Genomic DNA, 22,568 nt, shown 5'->3' with positions numbered 1-22,568 from the left:
TGTTTGTCAGAGGGGGGTGTCCAGTACTTTTTCTTCTCTTACTGGAAGCTGGGTACAAGCTTATTCAACAAGCAAATGAAGTGCTATTATTTTCATCAGGCTTCATCAATTCATTGGCAATTGGATAATTAAGCATTATGAGTATGTGCATTAAACAGCACATTCAGAAATTAAATCTGAAACATACTTTTTCAGTTCCAGTGTTCATCAGATCTAGATTTCAGAAAGAAACCAAGATAAAAAAGGCAGATGACACCGGAGCAAGGATCTGTTGTTTAGAAATGGTATCGGTATGGAACAAAAAAGACAGGCTCTATATAGTGGTCTACATTAATGGGGAGTCAGGTAATGAGGCACCACACAAGCAGTAAAGAGTGACAACCAGTTTTAAATGATGCAGGTGAACAAACATGAGGGGAAAGGTGAGTAAAAAATATCTTGGCAGTAAATGGGTATATCTGCAGGAAAACCATACAGAAGAACCAGACAGAAAAGAGGAGCCAGAGAGAAACAAATTAAGCTGGGGTATTAGAACGAATGCAGGTCCTCCTCCTCATAGAAAAGTCTGCTTATCAAGTGTGGCTTTTTATGCTTATATAGTCTCATAGTATGGCTACTGGGTGCTGAATAAAACAATACCAGAATACACAGATAAGGCTATCATCTTTAGTATTTTGATACTACAATACAAATAATTGTAACGCTGACATTTCATTTTAAGTCAAACCCACTTACATGTACAACGTATTATATGTCCTATGTTTGCTACTGGTATATCTGTAAAATTGCTATCAAGGTGCTAGCAACTTATCTGTAAAACTTGCTGTGAAGGACATTCCTGCTTTCCACTGAAAATGTAGTTTGATCACTTTTCTTTGTTGCATATAAAGCTTAAAGGAATGTACTTTAAAACACAACACACCATATAAACTACCAACAACACTTCCTTTCTGGAACATTGGGCATCTACGGGATGTTCTCTAAAGAAAAAAAATCTCCAAAAAGTTGCTTAAAAGACAGACCTCCCTTTTTCTGACCAGATAGCCTTTAAATTAAACTGCAAAACCCTTCTGCAAGGTTGTTCTTGGAAAGTAGAAAAAAAAGATTATAAAGCCTGCTATAAGGCAGATGATTATCAAGAACTTTAATGGAATTGAGCGCTGGGCTACAGCAGAGCTACAAAAGAATCCCTTGACCTCAGTGTGTGTTTTTGTTCTAGCACAAAGCACCAAAGTCTACAATGCACTTTTAATGTTGCTTTGATAGTGTGGAAGCCCAACCCTCTACCTAGCTAGAGACTTTTCAAAAGCTTTTTAAGTATCTGCAGGCGTTTTCTCTGTATTATAGAAATGCCAGTATCTACAAGGCTCCCATTTAATGTTGGATGAATCAATTTTGAGCAAGTGACCTGGACCTCTAATGAAAATTTGACCAAAATTAGACCCAAGTCTTTCTTCAAAGTTCCAAAAATATTGACTACATTTATCTTCGTAATCTTCATCTGGCTCTGAATTTCACCTGAAATACTCCAAACAAACAATAGGGGTCAATGCCACAGTTGGATAATTTCTTTCCAAGAACTGTGAATCTTTCTACTGTGAATCTTTCTAACCCCAGCCTGCCTCAGGGAATTAACTCCCCATACAACTTCAGCAGGTAGCATCTGGTGCTTCCAGTGGAGCAGATAGTACCAACGCCACCCAGATAGATTTGGGATTGCTACTAACAATTTTTGTGTTATCAAGTATTTGCTCTCTAGAGTACCCACGATGCTCAAACAAACTGCAGGTCTATTCAGACTTTTTAAATTTATTTTTACCAGTGATGTCATTCTGAGGGCAAAACCAACCTGCAGTGATGTCCCTGATGTCAAAGCTCATGCTTTTATTAAAGAATTAATCTGGCCTTTTTGTTCAATCAGTGACACAAAACTAACATTTGAAAGCAAAAAAATTTCCAGTTCAATAAAATAATTCCTTTAGATGAACTGTCCATGCTTTCATGTACTCCCTGAACTTCAGTGCTTTGGACTACAAGTGCTTGTTTGATTCATTTAGAAATTGCTAAGGATAGAATGGAAATCCACTATGGTGAATAACATATTTACACATAGAAATATCTGTGACAAAAAAAAAAAATCATCTTTCTTTGTATTGAAACCTGAGTATAAATTTAAGAATAGACTTGAAACCTTCTCAGACATGTCTCATCAGCCAATTTAGGCTGGTGAGTATATGCTGAGATTGTGTTTTGTGTGAAGCTTGAGTACATCATTAGAAAAAAGCATATTCAATGGTGACTTGCTTCTCTAGTGAATTTGTCACCCATTTGGGGTGACGAAGAGAAAAGGGGGCTGGACCCAGAAAAATGATTATCATGCAGCTTTCAAACATGGGGTTTGACAAATCACCAAAGTGTTGATGTCTGAGAAAACAGCACACTGAGTCTTTCCTCCTTCAGCACCAGCATAGGTTTATGTCAACACTGAAGAATTATATAAATAATTATGACCAGTTTTCCTCTTCATTACAGATACGTATTCCTAAAAAGAAAACAAGGTCAGGAACCTTTTAATCTGTGTAGTGACCTGTATAGCCAAAATACTTTTGCTCCTTCAAAGTGCCTGTATTTTAGCCATAGCAGATGAGTATTAAAATCAAAGAAACTGTCTTTGGTGTGACTGCTACTGTATACCATAGTATTCACGTGTCAAGCTGTCTGAAAGAATTAATTCTTCAGTAATTAGCATGTGTTTGCTTGTGCCATGGATTTTTGGCTTTTCCCTTGAAGCTGTTTATCAATGAAAACTCTTAATACATTATAATTAATACGATCACACTTTTCCAGAAGTGGCTGCTAATTTGAAACAGTACTTGAAATATGAAACATTAAACTTTCCCACAAATGCTTTTTTCTTCTCAACATGTCCAATTATTAACTTCTCTATGTAAAGGTGTCATTTGTAACTGCCCTGCAATTTTTTTGGCCATTGTGACAATGGGAAATTTCAAGAAAAACACTGACACTTCTACTCCCTTGGGGGAAACAGAATTCTTTTTCTTTGTAAAATGAAGGCTTTTTTATGTTTACATGGGAGCAAGACTGGCAGAAGCTTGACACATCGTCTTTGCATTCAATAAAAGAATTTTATTTATAGGAATATTTAGAGACCCTGCTGTACCTGTCTGAGCTGTGGAGTCTCTCATGACATGAGGAGAAAGTCAACCTTTTCATCATGTCCTTCCTCTTATTAGATACTTCAGCATCTCCCACTTCATCACGCTTTCAAAACCCAACTACTTTATTGCAAAGGGCGTGAGGAAGGAGCTCTGAGGATGACTGGACCTGAAAGTGGTAATTGTGGATTCTTGCGTCTCCTGTCTGTGGGAAGTGGGAGCACAAGCAGCATCTGTGCTGCCTGGGCCACATTTGGCATCCTCACTGACAGTACAGCAAAACCATCCGGGGTATAACATACTTTGGTTTTAAATTTTAAAAAAATATTTTAAATATATGTTTAAGTACAATATGGCACAATATAAATGACTGCTTCATATGGAAATGATCACATGTTCCTGCAATACAGGCATAGCAGAAGGGAAATTTTATATTACTGTGCATTCTTGTATTCTTTCAATTTAGCAAATCAAAAGAGTCAGCAAAATACTTAAATTTGTTTAGATCAACAACTGACAATAAATTAAAACCTTAGCAACTGGCATTTTACATGCTTTTTCTTTAACACACCCAAGAGTAATTCATTATTAGCAAGCGATGAACCAGCATTGGTTCCAGAACGTGATATCAACCCTGAAGACTGTTCAGTTATATGTATCTTGTTTATTAGCTAACTGTTCTGTGAGAACCCCCAACACTGTGAAACTGTTCCATGAGAACAATCAACCAAAAGCCTCCACCAGGATGTGAACTGCCCGCTTTGATCAGCCTGGCTCACAGTCATGGGCTTGACGGCAGCGAAGCATAACATTTACAGAGCCATCCTTCCTGTATAATTCCCTTCTGCTTCTGACAACTAGAAGCTTAGGAGTTGATAACAAAGAAAGCTGAATTTAGTGCTCTCACATCTCAGGTAATTCTCCATACCAACAAGGTCCTTTATAATCTTCACAAGTTCTTCCTTGTGTATTTTTTTCATTAAAAATCTCAAAATGACATGGGAAATGTTCTAAATGAACTTTTTTAAAAGCTGCATAGAGTTTCAGTCTCGAAAAAAATCAGTATCTTTCTAAGAAAACCTTTGTATCAGAAAAATGCCAGAATCTCTATCAAGGAATTTGGTAAAAGAATCTCAACGATATGTAGGAAAGCTCGCTATTCACAAAGAGCAATGTAGACATATAGCAGCAAAAATACCAATGTAAAATAAAACATAGCCTGATGAGAGTGTAATAAAATACAGCACAATACTGATTTAGGGGTATTCAGGAAGTGCACTTAGATCCGTGTTTCTAATTTCCCAGGCTTGGGCTTGTCCTGCTGAAATAAGTAATGACCGGCACATTCTGCATTAGGACTCAACATGCTAATGTTAACAAATTTGCTTAGACTTCTATAATTTTTACTGTGCCAATACTATCTATTGCACATAACGTCTCTCATCATCAAAGAGTTTCCTGACATTAACAACTAGATCCCCAGAGCAAAGTCCTTGAGTTATTTTAGATGGTTTGACAAGGCAGAACAAGGATAGCTGGAATCCTGTGTTGAGCCTTTAAGAGATGGCATTGTCTAGGGAAAAGAAGATGCTTTTGTAATTGGTATAATTCAGATGATGGAAAGGTCTTTGTATGAGCTATTGGAATTTCCAAAGGGCAGCACTGCCTGGCATCTCTGTGGACTTCTACAGACCTGGGCCATAGACCTACCTGTCACTTTCTTCACGTCATCAGCCCTGAAAAAGGTGAAGAAAAAGGTATTTTCTTTGCAAAAAAGGACTTTGGTGCACAGGTGGGCTGGACCCACAGTGATGATCTCTCCTAACTGAGGGCATCATGAACACAAGGCACAACCGAAGTCTGACCTTGGGGAACGCCAACCAACCTGCTCCATAACCACTACGTCCTGTCAGAGACTCAGATTTGGTGTCAGTAGGAGAAGCAACACATTAATGCTCTCAAAAGCCACCTGCATGACATATTACAGGAGCCAATAACAAAGTAATATATCGAAATATATAGCAATTAGGTCTCAGCCACAACCACCAAATACACTGATGAACACCATGGAAGCACTGGAGTCTTTTAAGATAAAAGTTCTGCAAATAGCTGTTTTTTCTTGTTCAGTATCTGCATTAAAAAAAAATTAAACCCAAACATTTCACATCAAGTCAAAGTCAAAGTTTTAAGAATTTTTGGGTGGAAGCAAAAAAATTACTTCAGTCTGAGGAAAAATAATTCTGAACAATCTTAAGTGAGTTATATTCTTTTGGGCAATTTCTAGTAACAGAAAGTCCTTTATTCACAGAGTGAGGAGCATGTATTTCTCTTCTCAGGGCTAGTGCCTGCCCACTCACAGAATCCTCCCAGAGCCTCACACTGCATTGTTCAAAGTTCTGGTCACTTAGTTGCTGTGATGGAGCCAAGTTATGGCTGGGTTCTTAGAGAGGGAAGAGTTTAGGGATCTTTTCTGCAAGTAAGCCAGACAGACTTTATTTGGTTGAATTTGGGACTGAAAAGGCTGTTCAAGTCAATAAAGCATGCAAACATTTTCCTACTACCCCAAAGAGAAATGTGTTTCGACATGATACATCTATTCAGCCCCACTTGGTGATTGACAGTATTAGTGAAATGAAAGAGCTTCTTGCTAGCAAAATCACTTATAGTGTCCTGAAAACACTGAATCAGATTTTAACTATTGCTGCAGCCTCTGCCTGCAAAGGGAACTTGCTAAAGGAGAATCTTTGTCATTCGGAGTTGGTTCCTTATGCTGGTGACATACTGCTCGAATACAGATCCCAAACAGAGTTCTGTTTTGTCCTCCATTGCCTATTAAATATTTTAACACGTACTGAGGTTAAAAATTAGTACATGCCAATCAAGAAACAGGGCGGATAGTGCTACCCTCCTGAAATGTGTAGAACACAGGCACCTTTATTTTCAATAACAGCTTTAAGGTTTTCTGAACAGACATCTGGTTTGCTACTCCTGATTTAGTTTATCACAGTAGTTATTATGCTATTCAGAATTTTATTCTGAATTTTACTAACTCAAGGCCAGATGACAGAGTTACAGTATATCAGTATTATTCCCACTGCAAATATCATGCACGACAAGCCTCGAGTTAAGCCACTATATGTAACCCACTAGTTTTGCAGGTTGAAATGATCTTTCATAGCCAGATTCCAAAGCCCTTCTGTTGAGCATTACTTTGATTCACAATTGGTAATAGGACCTACTCATCTTTTATATAGTTGGTGAAATACGGCTTTCCAGGAACAGATCTAAATAAATGCTAAAGCTGACGTTAGGTGGGCACACAAATAAAGTAATGAGAATTAAACATGTTTTTTTCCAAGATTTGAGACAGCAATAAAATCCAGTGTAAAATATAATTTTGTACCTATCACATGACTCTGACATGTAGTCCTTGTCATGGTGTCCTCGTCGTCTTCTTGCAGGTTTTCTGTGACTACTTTAGCCTGTACATAGTACAACAACAAAAGTGAAGAACATCTGTGACTCTGTTTATGTTGCTTCATGATAACTACAGAATATCTTTTCAGAAATAAACCAGAGTAAAGTTACAGGGCAGCTAGAAGTGGAAGTATATGTCTGTCTCATTGTATGAATGATTTCGGAGGATAACAACTTTTAACTTCATTCAAAGTCACAACATGCAGCAGTCAAAAAATACCCTTGGAAGATGCAATTTCTCAAGAAATTATGCTCAGGTCTCCTGACCTATTTGTTTCTCTCTAGAAAAAACATGTTTCAGATTCTCTGCTAAGAAAATGTGAACTTAATACATGATGTGGTATCTCTCTAGTTCAGTTTGCAAACACTGAACTTTGGTGGTTTTGTTTCCACCTCTGTTTAAAAGCATTTATTAGCTAAACAGGGAGAAAAGATTAGTTTAAGAATGCAGTGCACACTAAGATCCTGTATATGTCATTCAAGTATGTGTTATTCAAATACCCTAGATAGTCTATTTTTCAGATGAAGGCATATTTTCGCTCTGTTCTTCTGCACTCCTATTTCCAAAATGTATACATAATCTCAGCATCTTCCGAACATACAGTGAAAACCCCCTCCATTACATGCCATCAGATGCCATAATTCAGATCCAGGGACATATTTTTCTGCCACACTACATAAATCAAACAGGAATGAAGATACTTTCAGGGTGATGAGAGGAGGAAAGCCAGCACTGCAAAAAAAATTACTTTCGATATCTCAGAGATCTTAAATTATTTGTTAATCACTCTCTGCTGTTTTAAACCACATATAGCACATTCACAGTAACATTAAATATGTTCTATAATCTAAACCAGTAGAAGCTATCATCATTTGCATGACATATCTTTGATCATAGTATATATTTTGCTTGTCTGGCTTACACAAGTAGCCCTGTTGACCTCTTGTGACTAGCCTCAGTAAGACATGAAAGACTCGCTCTCTATATTTATAAAAGTGCATTTATAATCTCTTCATCCCAGGGATCTGATGACATCTTTTTTCTTCTGAAATGAGGCTCTTCAGACTATGGGAAATGAAGAGGAGAGTATGTGATCATTTGGTATCGAATTCTGGGTAAAAGAGTTTCTGCCACTTGCATGCTGCGTGGCGGTCTGTGGCTTGCTGCTCGTGTGTCATTTCACAATATTAGGATAGATCTCTGGGTATTCCCCAAACACCCAGACTGCAGACAGACAGTGCTACACAAAACGCTGGGTGTCTTGATTTTGGTGCCACGCTTCCACCTCACAAAGTAAAGCCCATGGCTTTTCTAAATTACAATGGGCTGTAATAAAATCACAAAGATGAAATGAAGCAGTGCAGCACAAAAATGATTGTATCTCACCTTAAGCTCCAGCCAAGGACACGAAAAAGTATTGGAGAATGTGGAATATCCTTGGTGTGGGCTAAAATATTATGTATTTCTGTTGGCTGGCCTTTAGAGCAAAGTGCTTTTTTGATGAACACTAACGGGAAGCGTATCCCTCTGAAGGTGAATGCACAAGGCTGCCATTGGTGGAACATTGCTTTTTCCATAAATTCAGTGGCAGTCAAGCAATAACATTCTTTGCACGAACAGAAATCAGAGGTAATTGGTGCATATGTTATGGCATAATAGTGCCCCAAGTCTTTACCTGGTATATCATAAGATAAGAGATTTAATCATCAAAAATTAAATAGGTTTTTAAAGAAAAAATGCTAGAAAATTAATGTTAAGAAATGTTATGGCCAGGATTTAAAGAAGCAGTATATATATGATGTGCACTTTTGAAATACAGAAGCTTCTGCACTGAACCTGTATGACTAAATACACTTCACATTGTTCAAAAAAGAAAAGAAATCTTCCTAAGTTTAGGGCTTTTGAAAAGATTTGTGCTGTTTTCTCCAAAAGCATTCATTTTGTCTTTTTACAAGTAAAAAAATGCACAACACGCCAGTCTACTGCATGTGACTGTTTTCACTCACAGCTATCTCCCAGTCCTTTGCAAGCTGCTTCAAAGTGAGCAGACACCAAAGAATAACTGGAAAGACAGTAATAAGATGCATGAACTTTGAATTTAAAGACTTTCCATTGTTTTTCTTATACAAGTTTGGAGGACAAGATGAGATTCCACAAACCGTGTATTTTACGGTATATCTCTTTCATAAATTAGCATTAAGAACTGTAAGTATGTTTTTAATCTCATTATTTTAGATGTCCTCAGTCTTTTGGCACTAGATATTTCTTTCAGGAATTAAGTGCCACAAAAAATACAATATGAAACTCACAATGATGAAGCATATCATGTAACTTAATCTTCAAGACAATACAAAAATACTTTGATTCCCAGCGAAAAAAAAGTGTATGGTATAGGACAGGTAATGCCTTTTCCGTATGACTAACATGTCCTTAAATAGTATAATTAGCACTTCTCCGTTATTTATGTATATTAAGGACAATCTTTGTAGTTCCCTGATAAAACAAAGTGTGTTTCTTGAAGATATACTTAAAGTCCTAAGTGACTATTATTGCTGCATTTAGAAAGACTTCTCAAAATGACGGACAAGAAGCACAGCAAATTATTGCAGCATTAGAAAATAAAAAGCTAGCAAGAAATTGTAGAAGCAATGTGTAGAGTTTTTTGTACTTCTGTACAGTGAAGATATACCCTAAGCTGTCAGGACCATATTAAATGGGGCATAGTTAAACTGAGTGGCTCTGATAAGGGGCTCTGCTTTGCTATCAAAGTTCTAGATCAGTTGGATTGAATTTCCTGCATATTGCACATTTCCAGACTTTCATTCTCTCTCTTTCCTTTCAGTGACACTACAAGGACAGCCTTAGATATGCTTATAATTTGTGGTTTTATAATGCAGGAGACATCTAAATTTTCGAAGAAGAGACGATACCACAGGAGTCAGGAGGAAAAAGTCTTCCAACACATTCATTCTGCATACGTTCCCCATAAGTTTTAAAAAATGACCTTGCAGATGTTCTTAGGAACGACATCTGCATTAAAGTAAAAAAACATTTGCCTGAAGTTGAAACCATGTGTGGGATACTTAAGCACCCTAAACACCAGTACTTAGCTAAAAGTTTTTCCAGTTCCCATTATGAAGATTTTTGAAATTTGTTTTACCCTTGAAACACATCCCAAAGAATTTGTATTTCAAATTCTCTCAGATGAAATAGTTGCATGTGCTGTACTTCAGTAACTCAGTTTTATCAGAACAACAAAAGTAATAGGCTCAAATTCATGTTCAGAATTATATTTGGCACAAGTTTTCAAACTATTTTCTGAAAATTGTGATTATTTTTAATAATCATAATAATAATACAGTCAAGACAGCTATCAGGAATGAGAAAATAATGCTCACTGAGTTAAAGCACCTCTGTTCTCCTGGTGCTTCTACTTTAAAACATCATGGGAAAGGTCCCTGTTAGGCAAGAAATTGCTCACTAAATTCTAAGGTTAATTATTAGAAACTTCACAAGGAAGGGAACCCATTCAATCTGACTTTAGGCTACAATCCTAGACTCTGTGTGTATGCTTCTGGATGCAGAAAAGTTAGCCACTCACATAATCTTTCGAGAACCAGAATCTAGCAGCTAACAGAAAATAAAATTATTTTTCTTCTAAATTGCAACTTTTCTACTCGCTGGGTAAATTAAAGTATCAAGTATAGCTAATACCTTATGGAAGCATAAAACTAACTACAGGGCATTAACAGGAAAATTTTCCATGGTACAAAGAGAGACATGGGTCAAATATATGTTTTAGCTTTTGAGACTCCCTCTTAAGTGAAAAATATTCCCAAACGTGGTCAAATACTTTGCCTTTTCCCCGCCAGCATTGCACTTTTCAGGTTTACTGATTTCTATGACATTCAGAGGAATGTTTAATACTGGCACGCAATTTTGAGGGAAAGGAGGAAAAATAATAAAAAAAAAGCAAATGGTCTTATTATTTCACTGTACTGCAGTATGATTATAGCATCATTGTGCATATATCTCCACTGGAATTGAACTGCCAGCAGAAGCAGTAGAATCTCCATGACTAGCTGTATAATCTGGCCTATAGTCAAGCTGCCAACTTTCATACTAATTCAGAATTCTCTAGCTAGACAAAGTCTTTCTATCATATATAAACACTTACTATCCCGTGTGTCTGTACCAGCAATAAGGAACACATCCAGAAGTTAAAAAGAAGGTAATAATGTTTTCATGTACCAAAGCACTTACCAGGGTCTGATTCTGCATTTCCATATCAGCTTTTGTGTTGCTGTTTTTCTTGTGGTTTCCTTGAGAGCTGATAGAGTTGCCGTGAAGAGAGGAGCCCTGGGAGCTGCCCTTCGACACACTCCTGTAGGAAACATTATTTGATCCACTTTCTGTCTGCTGAGCTGCTTTCTTATCAGCTCTGCAGGTAGAGAGTGATTCCTCTGATAAATTACATTGCCCTTCTTCAATCACTCTACTTTTCCATTCCTTTAATGTTTAAAGTAACCTCTCTGTATCTTTCTGTCTCTAGACCTTTGAGTGATAAATGTTTCTAACTAGCCTTGATCAAATCCGTCACTTGCAATTTCAGGTAGTATATCAATTTAGTCTTTCACATATAATGATTTATATTATATTTTGGACTGCTGTGGGGCAAACGTGCAAACAGAGTATAGCAATTGCTAAGTTCTTCTATGACCAAAGGCTGTAGTAGTTAGAAATGTAATTAATTCTGACTAGTTACCAAGTATGTTTGCTGGTTACAATACACGAAGATGGAATACATTAAAACATGTACCTAATTATCCTCTATCTTTACGCACCATCTGCTTAGATTCTTGATTACTGGAATCATTTGAATCCCTCTCAACTTGGATGTAACTTGCCATTCTTTAATTTCAGAGTTTGGTTAACGAAGTAACATGAACAAAAACATTATTAATGTTTGTTCCTGTAGGGATTAAAGTCCTGATAGTGTACCTACTGATTGCTACTATGCATTCCTTGTCAAAAAGGAAAATACACTGAACTCAGCATCTGGGCATCTATAAAGCTACAGCATACAACACCACATCCCAAATTCTGTTCCAGAGTTTTACCTGTTTAAAAGCTCTTTCATAAAACTGTCTTTTGGTGAGTATGTAGCTGTGGTGGAACCTTTGACTTTTTCACACTCAATCTCACCAGGCGTGTCTCGTGAAGATTTCATAATTTTGCACTCCATGACATCAGCTAAAATGTCACCACCGTCTGTTTTCTTGTTAATTTCATTTTCTATTTCACAGTGTTCGGTTTTCTTTTTCTCTTTTCTTCTTTCTAATTTTGCCTGCTTAATTCCAAATCCTGGAACTTTTGCATCTTTTTTTTCTACCTTTGTTTTAGGAACATCAGTTTTCCTGCTACTCAGTGCTGGGAGCTTACTCTTTCGAAAGCCAAACCAACTAGCTATAGAGGGCCCAGTCTTTTGTTTAGTCTCCGCAGTGGGAGATCTGGTTTGTCCCTGACCCTTTTGCATATTTTCTTGGATGCATAACATGACTTTCTCCTCTATTGTAGGTTGTAGAGCTGGTGAACTCAAAACATCGGTAACCTTCTCAGAGGCTTCTGCTAACTTCAAAGACATTTGCTGTCTTCGTGACTTTGTTCCTTCCAGTTTATGAGGACACTTTATTCGATCCGAGCTTTGAAACGACGAAACTTGTTTGGAAGATACAGAAGCTGACGCTTCTAAGTCCAATTCTGCTGGCAGAACACTTTTTTTACTTAGAGCTTCATGTTTAAAACTTTCAATGCTTTTCTCACTCTGGACAGATAGACTGCGTGCATCCTTCTGAGAAAATGGTTTGTTTCCATCACATTTTGAAGTGTTGTGAAACAAGTCTACTTTTGAAGATGATCTGAAGGGCAGTTTGCTTGGGCTTCCCTGCTGGCTATTGCAACTACTCATATTTCCAAGAGAATCTTGTCTAGAATAAGAATTTTCTGTGGTTTTAGGAGTATATGAAAGAGTCTCTGGTGTCACTGCTGACCCAGGACTGGCCTTGATTTGAAGTCCTTCCATGGCTGAGTTCTGCCTTGTTAGAGAATTTCCTCTATCGGAAGTGTTTGTAATTATCTGAGTCCGTACTTTTCCGAGACCTTCTGTCACAGGGGCAGATGGCTTTTCCCCTGTATGAATGCTAAAACTCTGACTACGAGCTTTCGCTCCATTCATGCCCAGCGCTGGCTTCAAGTGCGACTTGTTACTAGAAGAAACAGATCTCTTAACTAATTTGTTTTCTAATCCATCTACTCTGTCTACCACCAAGTTGCAGTTCTCATGTGAATAAGGTGATGCTGTATCCATACTAAGTCCCACAGCAAAATTATTTTTTCCTTCGGTATCAGATGTAGAGTCTTTTAATTCAGCATCTGTTGCACCTCTAGTGCTTAGACTTATAGATTCATTTTGCTTGTACTTACTGGAACTCACATTACTCTTGGAAGCTGCATTTATACTGTCTTTTTCCTGCTTCCCTGGTACAGTGGAGCTCTTTCGGAGAAGTTGGGGAGATTTGACAAATAATTTCAGTCCTACAGGGAGACGGGTTTTCATTCCTTTCTCATTAGAGTTTTGGGTAGCATGTGCAGTGTCACTACCATGAAACAGTGTTGACAACGGGGAATTGTTTACCTGAGACAGTAAAGGCTCACTTGTGCTTGTTGTACGACATTGAGGAGTTGCGGGGAGAATGTTTGGCATCTTTTGTGGCTGATCCACCCCACTGTCACTGGAAATAACTTTTTTGCTGGAATGTGTGTTTTGTGAAGAAGTTGTTTCCAATGACGGACAACCTAGAGAAAAGGACCTGTCTGTTTGAAAATCTGTGTTGGAAAATTCATGATTCCTGTGGAGACCCAGCTGATTAGAGCTTTTTGGGCAGACTTGCTTTGTGGAAACTTTGGAAAGTCCTTGGCATGCACTATGGGGTTGCTGAGATATGCAGTTATTTTGCCTAATTGCTTCTGCATTTTCTTGAAGGTAAGATAATTCAGTTTTGGCCCCAGAAGATACATTTTTTGCTTGCATTTCATGACTAGATTGATTATGAAAGCCAGAGTTCACAGTTCCTTTTAATGGTGATGATTTCAGTATATTTTTTGCGGTTTCGCTGGGACCAGTTCCTCCTAACTTTACCGCTACAGGTGGTGAATGAGCATAATTAGGCCGAATCAACAGGGATGTTGACCTGCCTGGGGGAACAGGTGGGGATGGTGATCGGGCTTCCACAGTTGCTAAATCACAATGAAAGTCTCTGGTTGGAGGTTCTCCATAGTCACTGGGATCTATAAGGTGCTGAGGCAAAAGTGGTGATGCTGGGCTCTGACTCTTTGGATACTTTGACCTGTTGCCTCTGCCTGGACGTTTCAAGCCGGGCAGGAGGTGGGCAGGGGGCTTTGGAACCTGGAAGTTGACTTTTGAGTCAAAATTATGAGGTGGACTTTGTGCCTTTTTGAATTTTGAAAGCTTTACAGGTGGCAGAGCAGGTGATTTTTCAAGGGTTACAGGGCCCACTGGTTGAGCTACAGGTGTCTCCTCGCTCTCTGTCATCACAGTTTTTTGTGGAGAAAATTTACCTCTGCCAGGTATTTTAGTCAAGTTTGCCTTTTGACTGATTCCTGCATGCACAGTGGAGCTTGAATTGGCCTTGTATGACACATCATACACTGGCTTCACTAGTTTTTGTCGGGGAGTATTTTGCAGTGTCACTCTTCCACAGTGTGAAAATTCACTGGTGGTCATGGGGACAACTGTATTTTTATTCCCTGTATTATCTTCAAGAGTCTGTGTCTCGGTTTCATCTTCAGGTCTTTGTAAAGCAGCGTAGTTTCTAGCATTGGTTTCTGTCTGCAAATCAGTTATTCCCTGAGGTATAAGTTCAGTATATTCTGCACTGGACCTAGTTTGTGGCTCGTTGATTGAAATTTCATTTCTTGTTACAGTGACAACTCCTGTTTGATGTGAGCTGAATTCAATAGGCTCACCATCCTCAGCATCAAATATTACGGTAATGCACTCTTCAGAAGAGGTCTTTTTTATAACCTTTTGTTGTTTAATGAAATTACATGTCTTTGGCCTAGCGTCTGAGCGAGCAGATATGTGTTCTTCCTCTTTGTCAGTAGATACAAACTGAGAATTCTCCGTGACTTTGAGCACGTCAGAGATCTTTGTGTACTTCTCAGAAAAAGGAGTTGCTAATAAATCTGATGGACTTTTCTCATCACTGCTTTCTATATGCAATTCATCCAAGACTTCATTGTCATCAGTATCTGAAAGCTGAAAATTAAGGTCCTTCCAGCCTGTATTAGCATGGCTTTGATTTAACTGTAACTCAGGCAGCTTTGCTCTGGTGCACGATTTTACTTCTGCCTGAAAACCACTGACAAAACTTGTCAATTTTTCAGGTCTTTCCTTTGAATTAAAATATGAACTTCTTTCTGGCAAATGTTTCCTATTAGGATCCCAGTCAAAGAAACTGTCAGAAACGCTGTGAGTTAATTTGTTGCAATAGGTCCTGCAGTCTTTGCTTGGTACTTCCTGCAGCATCAGTAAGGATGAAGAGTCATCATCTGCGTCATCATGTGAATCTGAATCATAAGAGAAAGTTTTGTTATGTTCAATGCAAATACTTCCTATTTCCATTGGCTTACAATGAGCCTGTTCATTATGGCTGCCGCATTTAATGCCAGGGGAATATATTCCTTCATTAGAGTTCATGCAATCTTTGTAACCCCATTTTGATATTACTGAAGGTGATTCAAGTAATATTTTTTGCTTCTGTAATTTCTTCAGCCCTTCTAAGATATGGTTTTCCTTGATACGAGTTGGAGGTAGATCATCTGCAGGACTTGAGAGGTTGCTTGGGAGCGAAGAACCAATGCTTATTCTTTTATCCCAGCTCACGGACGACTGTTGAAACAAAATAAAACTCACATATTACTCACAAATGCTGTTAATAAAAAGTGTTACCGTTTTAGTAAAGAGATTTAGGAGTTGCACAGAGCATTACATTTCATCCATTGCTATTAATAGTAATGTTCTTTTTTTAATAAAGGATTTCATAGTGGTGTGAAGGCTGCAGCGCACTTAAAACCTGTAGGAAGAACAATACGAATGAAAGGATTAAGATAAAAAAGAAGAACAATTTGGATTGTGAAAGACAGAATAAATGCCAGAATAAATGAGGAAACTGTGAGCAAATGGGAGTGATAAAGGAATTGTTAAAAAAAAATTAAGAGAGAGGAGAATGAGAGGGAGGGAGACATCGGGGAGAGAACTCTTACTGGGTTTAGTGATGACTGTTTTAAATATAAAAGTGAGAAGAAAGTGAAAAAAAATTCTGAAATAGGCAGCTTTTCAATTAATCTTGTTTCAGATGAATTTAAGCTAATAAATGAAGAAAATTAATTTGATTTACCCTTTTGCTGCATGTCTTTCCATCATTCCAAGTGTAGGAGGAACCACTGGAATATTCGCTGCAAGCACTTGAGAGGGAAAGTTCACTGCTACTGCAGCTGCTCCGGGGATACAGGCGGCTAGGACCTGTCATATTTAATTGACTCTGGCATTTCAAGACAGGTGTACTGGATTTCACATTGTGCCGGCATTCCTAAAATATGAGAAGAAATAGAAATATCTTATGGGTGGAAAAAGATCATTTAACTTCCCCTTGATTAAGAAGGACAAAGAAAAAGCAAGTAAGCTACTTACATCTTCCTGTTCTGCCATTAGCATCTGGTGAATTTAATACAGAGAACCAAATTAAAAATTGCTAACATTTTCATTTGTCAGCGGGATAATCTACGATCCTCCATTTTTTTCTTCTTTATTCTCAAACTGATATTCCGCTCTTGTTTTGCTAAGTATTATTCTGAGTCTATTTCAATTATGCTTCGTACATAAGCAGCGTGCTCCAGTAAGATACAGAAAACAAAGTTATAAGAATACAAGTACATCTTGACAACTGCATTATAGCCCTACAATGTAACAGATGAGGCTGTACACCCTGGACAAGGTAAATTAATTTAGTATCTCAACCAGAATGTCCACTGAGAATGGAATCTCTCCATTACAGTCTAATTTTGGTTTCCTATCTAGTTCAAAGCTTTGTCTAAGAAACTCTCTGACGTAGGACAATCCATCTTTGTGTCGCTCGCAGACAGCTGAAGCCTCTTGCTTATGCAATTTATTGACACTTTATGGCTGCCTTTAGTACTTGTGTAGTTATCGCCCCTCTCCAAATGCAATTTCAGCTGACTGTGACTAAGTGCCAGCTTTGAGGAAGAGAGTAATGAAGAGCAGATAGCACTTTAGGTAAAATATTAAACCTCTGTAGGAGTATCTAGGATGCCTTTAATTTGTTTTCAAACTAATACTGTTGTGCCTAACAGTGTTAGAGCTTCTTTAATGTTAAGTGCCTGCACCATTCTTTTACGCTATTCTCCAGTTTCCTCGCAGAATCAGACATCTTTTTAATTACCAGGAACACCAGACAGTGCCATGACTCTCTTCCATAAAACTTTGCTTTGGATTTAATTAAGGCAGAATATAATTGTGCAAGCTCAAACAATATTTATTGATTTTTGTATGTAGATATAGCCCAAATTAATTTTGCTTAGATGAAAATTTTACGTTCATATTCAGAAGACACAAGAAATCTGGTTATAGAATCCACAAAACAATTATCAAAACTCTATATGCAGCAGATACAGCTTCTTCATGCAAACCTCTGGAAAAACGCTCAGTTTATAGGCACTTCCCATACGCCAACATGTTTGTTAGACTTCTGCTAATTTCTTCCATTTATTCCCTCATGTCCTTCCATTTATTACTACTAGGGTTGAACCTTTTTTCAGTTAAATGGGAGAGAGCAGAATCTTTACTGCTGAGGAGTTCATCAGTACAGCTGTTCATTGCTCAACTGACATAATAATGTTCTGTTTTTGACAAACGTAACTACAGGGCAAATCATTATTCTCTGTCACAGGCAAAACCTATGAATGGGAAAATCATTTAGAGGTAGCAAGAGCACATTTCACCTCTGGGAGTTATTGGTACATGTTCTCCTAGGAAGTCAAATGGATGCAGGAGGAATAGCCTTTAAATCCACTGGCTCTGGGAAGAATCCATCTTTCAGCATCAGAGGCAGGCTGATGCCTGTGTTTTTGGCTCTGTAACAGACTTTCTCGCTTTGTTGAGACAAATTACTCTTTATTTCTGACATCGTGGTTCCCATGGGAGACCCTCTCTCATCAGTTTCCTCAGCTATGACGGCGTCATTCCCTGTAAGGTTGACTGTGTAGAGGCCAATGGCAGCATCTGCTTGTTCTGGCTATTTCATTGTTTTTCAGCTGCGGCACTGGGAAAACATGTCATGTCAAATTTCTGCCCTTTATACTAGGCTACGTCCCAGTCATCACAGTGTTTAGGGGAAGGATGCCCGTAAAATCCTTTCCTGTAAGAATCTGCTGCAGGAGAAAAGAGGACATCAGAGGATAGTGACAAGTACTGCCTTCCCTTCCTGTCATCTTCAGCTAGCCTGAGAGCCTTTCCACCCCCTCACTTGGTTTCCTTTGCACCTCGAGAGAGGAGAAAGGCATTTGGTCCTACAGTTTTAGCAACAGGGCAAATGGAGATATCTAAGCAAAGCAAAAGAACAGTACATTACTGTAATCATCTTTATTGTTTAAGAGATGAGAAAATGTGCAAAAAATATCATGCTATTACAAGTTCTGAAGTAGGATATCTACCCAATTTCTAGATTGCATTCAGATCACTAAAGAGAGAGTGGGATTTTCTCCTGTGATTTGCCTTTATTCTCTAAATTATCCGAGAAAGTACTTTGAACAGTATGTTTATGATGCATTAATTAAATATATTTAACTTGCATATGGGTCTATTAACTGACATGGTGGAATTTTAGTTTTTTGTAATCATGACTCTTAAGTCATTACCTTTAACGAAATTAGAGTAAATAGGCCTCAACGTAGTATTACAATTTAAATACCTAATTTTTGCTAGAAATCACAGAAAATTGAAAGATCAGACTACTAAACCCACAAAACTCTGTATTAGAAAAACCTAACCTGAAGGCTTAATTACATATAATGCAAAGGTTCATTAGCATTTTTGTGAACCTTTGAAACAATGCCTTTTCATTAAAGTATGCATTACAAAGGAGATTACATTTTTGTTGACACTACTATACTTCAAGATCAAAGGCACACACAGGTTCAATGTTCTGCTCTTGTCCTCTTTGTTTCCCTCTATCTGTATGTGACTTTTGTTTTTTAAGCTACTTTTCTCTTTGACAATGAAACATGAAAGCCACACTGGCTAACGTTTTGCCAAATAAGCACAAAGCTAACCCCATCTGAAAAAAAAAAAAGCAGAGCCCATGAATTTTTAAAAGTTCATACATAATATATCATAAAAGTAGGATGAATAATATGGTGTATGGGCTTTAATAAAAAGCTCCTTGACCGTTTCTCAGAGATTCTGAGATGTAATCAATACCCAAAAAGGTATCTCGGGGACATTGCTAAGATTTACGCTTTTTTGCACAGAGTGACACTATCTGCTTACTATATCAACTGAGGACACAATATTGAATTTCAGAGAACAGAAGGAAGAAGAAGTATTGTTATCTGCCTCAACAGTGTTTCAATTCAGAGATCAGCTTTACGGCTCATCCCTGACATCAGACTTCGGAGGCCAAAAGGAGGGTTCCAAACAAGGGGTACAAGGACAGCACAAAAACTCACGTGGATCTGAGCCTCAGCAGCTCGAGATTGCATCAGGCTTCTGTTTCGTTCTACTTCTGAAAGCAAATCCCCAGATGAGAGGTCCAAGATGCGTGAATGGAGTTTCTGGGGGGGCAGACGGGAATGAGCAGAGCATAAGCATTTGTCAAATAAGCAGCAGATCAGCATTTTTAAAATTCCAAACTCTGCTGTTAAATTTCAAGGGAAATGAAGAGCCCGAGGTAAAAGGATTTGTTCTAATTTGAAATGTTGCTCCTTGTGCTTAGTTTATCCAAGACTTCCCGTCTGCAGAACAGATCATTCTTCATCGAAAACAAACTCTGCTTTTTCTTCTAGTCACTGTTTTGCAACTTATCATTACTTCACATGCAACAATGAAAAATGAACACAAGTCCCACCATTATCCGTAGTTTGACAGGCTTCAGGAAAAAAGCATAAAAATGAACTCCAAAATTAACATTTATAAACCAATCAACATGTTAATGTTGTTTTATTTACGAGCTGTTACACCTTAAGTGAATGATTGCAAAAATGACCCTATTTTTAAACAGCATTGATCTGCTGAAGGCCTCCTTTGCGCACATTTTAACTCAAAGTCATTAATGTCATCTGTTAGGAACAATTAATGTGAATAGAAAATAATTGCATCAGGGAACTAGGGACTCAGAGGATTTTGTGCATTAATATTCACATGCTGTTCGATTATATACACAGTTCTTTTTTCAGTTTTGCTTGGAAGGATGGCTAAGCTTGTGCCTTTTCCTCCATGTTCACCTGTATACTAATTACTAAGGCTTTCAGTGTGCATTAAGCCTGATTTGTTTTAATTGCAGTTTCAATAAAATCCATGATTCATGTGAATGCCTTGACCGATGACTTAAAAAGAAGAAATATCTGCAGTCTTGTCAGTCACTGGACCAACATATCATGTAACAGGCAGTATGGATCTGACTCACAGTCCACTCAAATTAATGAAAAAGAACTTTTAAAAAACCTTCAAACAAAAGGACTTCGGATTAGGCACTTTTCATTTTCCCATTAATTCTCCGGGCTTGCAACCTGAGAGACCACATCTACCTCCTCCTCAGCACCGGGGTGCTCAGCTTGGAGGAACAAATGGTGCAGACCCTGCCAGGGTGCTTTGCCAGGGCGACCCCGTGAAGGATGCAAACCACGGAGACTTGTTGAGGCTGCATGAGTGGCCCATCAACCTGTCCATCCAAAAACCCTGGTCAAAGAGGAAAAAAGAATCTGTGGACCCAAAAGCCCTTCCATGCTGTGCAGTAGTAGTAATGGTAAGACAGTTCTTTGCAGGGCCCTGAAACATCAGTCATGCGGTATCTTATGTCCCGCTACTCCCCAGCCTGCTCTCTTGGTACCCACTGCAGAAATTCATCTGCTAGAGAACAAAGCAGGCAGCCACTCCTGCAGCCTCTGTAATTTATCTACATGCTGTGCTTCAGGCATCTATTCCAGAGAATCTAGCAATTTTTTTAAAAACTGCTAATTATAAATTTGGGAGTGATTTCTCAAGAGTTACATATTCATCCAGGTTTTTCCACGAGGTATTATCTGTTGCAGACTGATTATGGAAAATATTTTCAATGATCAATATTCTGTAAAAACTTACTTTGTCCAATATATTGTTGAACAGATTAAAATGCTATATGCATTCAGTATCCAAGATATTTTTCATTATAAATATTAACTACATCCAGGCTATGTGGTTTTTAACACCAGTGATACCCACCGCCTAGTTATTCAGTGTGCACCTTTTGAAGTTTTATTACTAGAGCTACTGTCAGGCGTTTGTTCAAGATTTAAGCTCCAGGTAAAATGCCTTCCCAAACTCATAGATTTACTTAGTATATGTGTTATTCTTGACAATAATTCGAACTGCATTGCTGAACCACCAGAGAATTCCACTGTTTTCAGAATCAGAAGTCACCGATGTTATGAACAAGTGGTGTACTTGCTCTTTGCAGAGGAATTAATTACTTCCTCCAGTGAAACCAGTCACCTGATTTTTGCTTACAGATACTTTTTAGCGGAAGTTATTCTAGTCAGATCTGTGCGTTAGAGGTGATGACTGGGGACATCCGAGATGGATGAACGTTTATATTTGAACATCTATTTTCCCAGAAAAAAATATCCTAGAAAAACTGCTATAGGAGTTTTACAGTTGTAAAACTGTCTTCCCATTTTTCCAGCAAGGCATTTTAAATACTTCATTGCCTAAATGGGAACACGTATGCATCTCAATAAGGGAAACTAAATATACCCCTATAATGTCATCCAGTGGAATTTCATGTGCTGCTGTTATTGCCCATATCAGACATAAGACCAGAGATTAGCCTGATTGGAACAGGCAGAAAACAGGAACAATTTTTGGGCAGTGATAAGACGTAGCCCAGCAGAGCACGCCGTAAACGGCTCGGAGGTAGGGCGGTCCCTCCACACTGGCTCGGTGACCAGAAGGACTGGGCTGCACAAGGGTCATGCTTTGTTTGAATCATCTTTGCCAGTGTTAAACTCTGTGACTCTATAAAACTGTAATAACAAAGGTGAATCAGCAGACTAAAATGATTAACAAAGAAGGAAAGTGTGTTTTCAAGATGTATAATGTGATTATATTTCTGTATCAAACAAGAGATCACCACACTGGGAATATTCTCCCCCACACATATGCAAATAAACTAACAGACACACAGCCAGCACAATGACTAGCATTAACAAACAGCATAACAAAGTTTGAGATCATTAATTAAATATAGTCACAAAGCACTGAAGCAAGTCATCCAATTACAAAAGAAAAATGATAAGAAAATTGTTTTTCTTTCATTTATTTTTTCTTTTTCCTTCTCCATTTTCTAATTCAAAAATGGTAAAACTCTACTATTTGTTAAAAAACCTCATTAATGATCCGTTTAAAATCAAGTATCAGATTGTGCTAACTATGTATCCTGATTCTGAGTTCTTCTCAGATGCGCAAAATGTGCCGTGTCCTTTATGGTTATTTTCAGACGACAGTCACATAACTAGATCAAGGAGTTACTGCTGCTTTGAAAATTGTACAATATTAAAATCAC

The 22,568-nt window shown here is 38.0% G+C and overlaps 1 protein-coding gene across 1 annotated transcript in view; it reads right to left on the bottom strand.

The window, feature by feature from the left end:
- The window catches only part of NCKAP5 (NCK associated protein 5), a 392,253-nt gene that overhangs the window by 46,823 nt on the left and 322,862 nt on the right, over positions 1 to 22,568 (bottom strand). Inside the window, 5 exon segments of the mRNA XM_054208458.1 lie at positions 6,580 to 6,658; positions 10,918 to 11,038; positions 11,775 to 15,625; positions 16,134 to 16,325; positions 19,480 to 19,584. Of these exon segments, the coding sequence (XP_054064433.1) occupies positions 6,580 to 6,658; positions 10,918 to 11,038; positions 11,775 to 15,625; positions 16,134 to 16,325; positions 19,480 to 19,584 (4,348 nt within the window).

This window comes from Rissa tridactyla, chromosome 7 (genome assembly GCF_028500815.1).
Source record: "Rissa tridactyla isolate bRisTri1 chromosome 7, bRisTri1.patW.cur.20221130, whole genome shotgun sequence".
NCBI classification, from domain to species: Eukaryota; Metazoa; Chordata; class Aves; order Charadriiformes; family Laridae; genus Rissa; species Rissa tridactyla.
The sequence above is the reverse complement of the archived record's forward strand: the minus strand, read 5'-3'. Positions and strand labels throughout refer to the sequence as shown.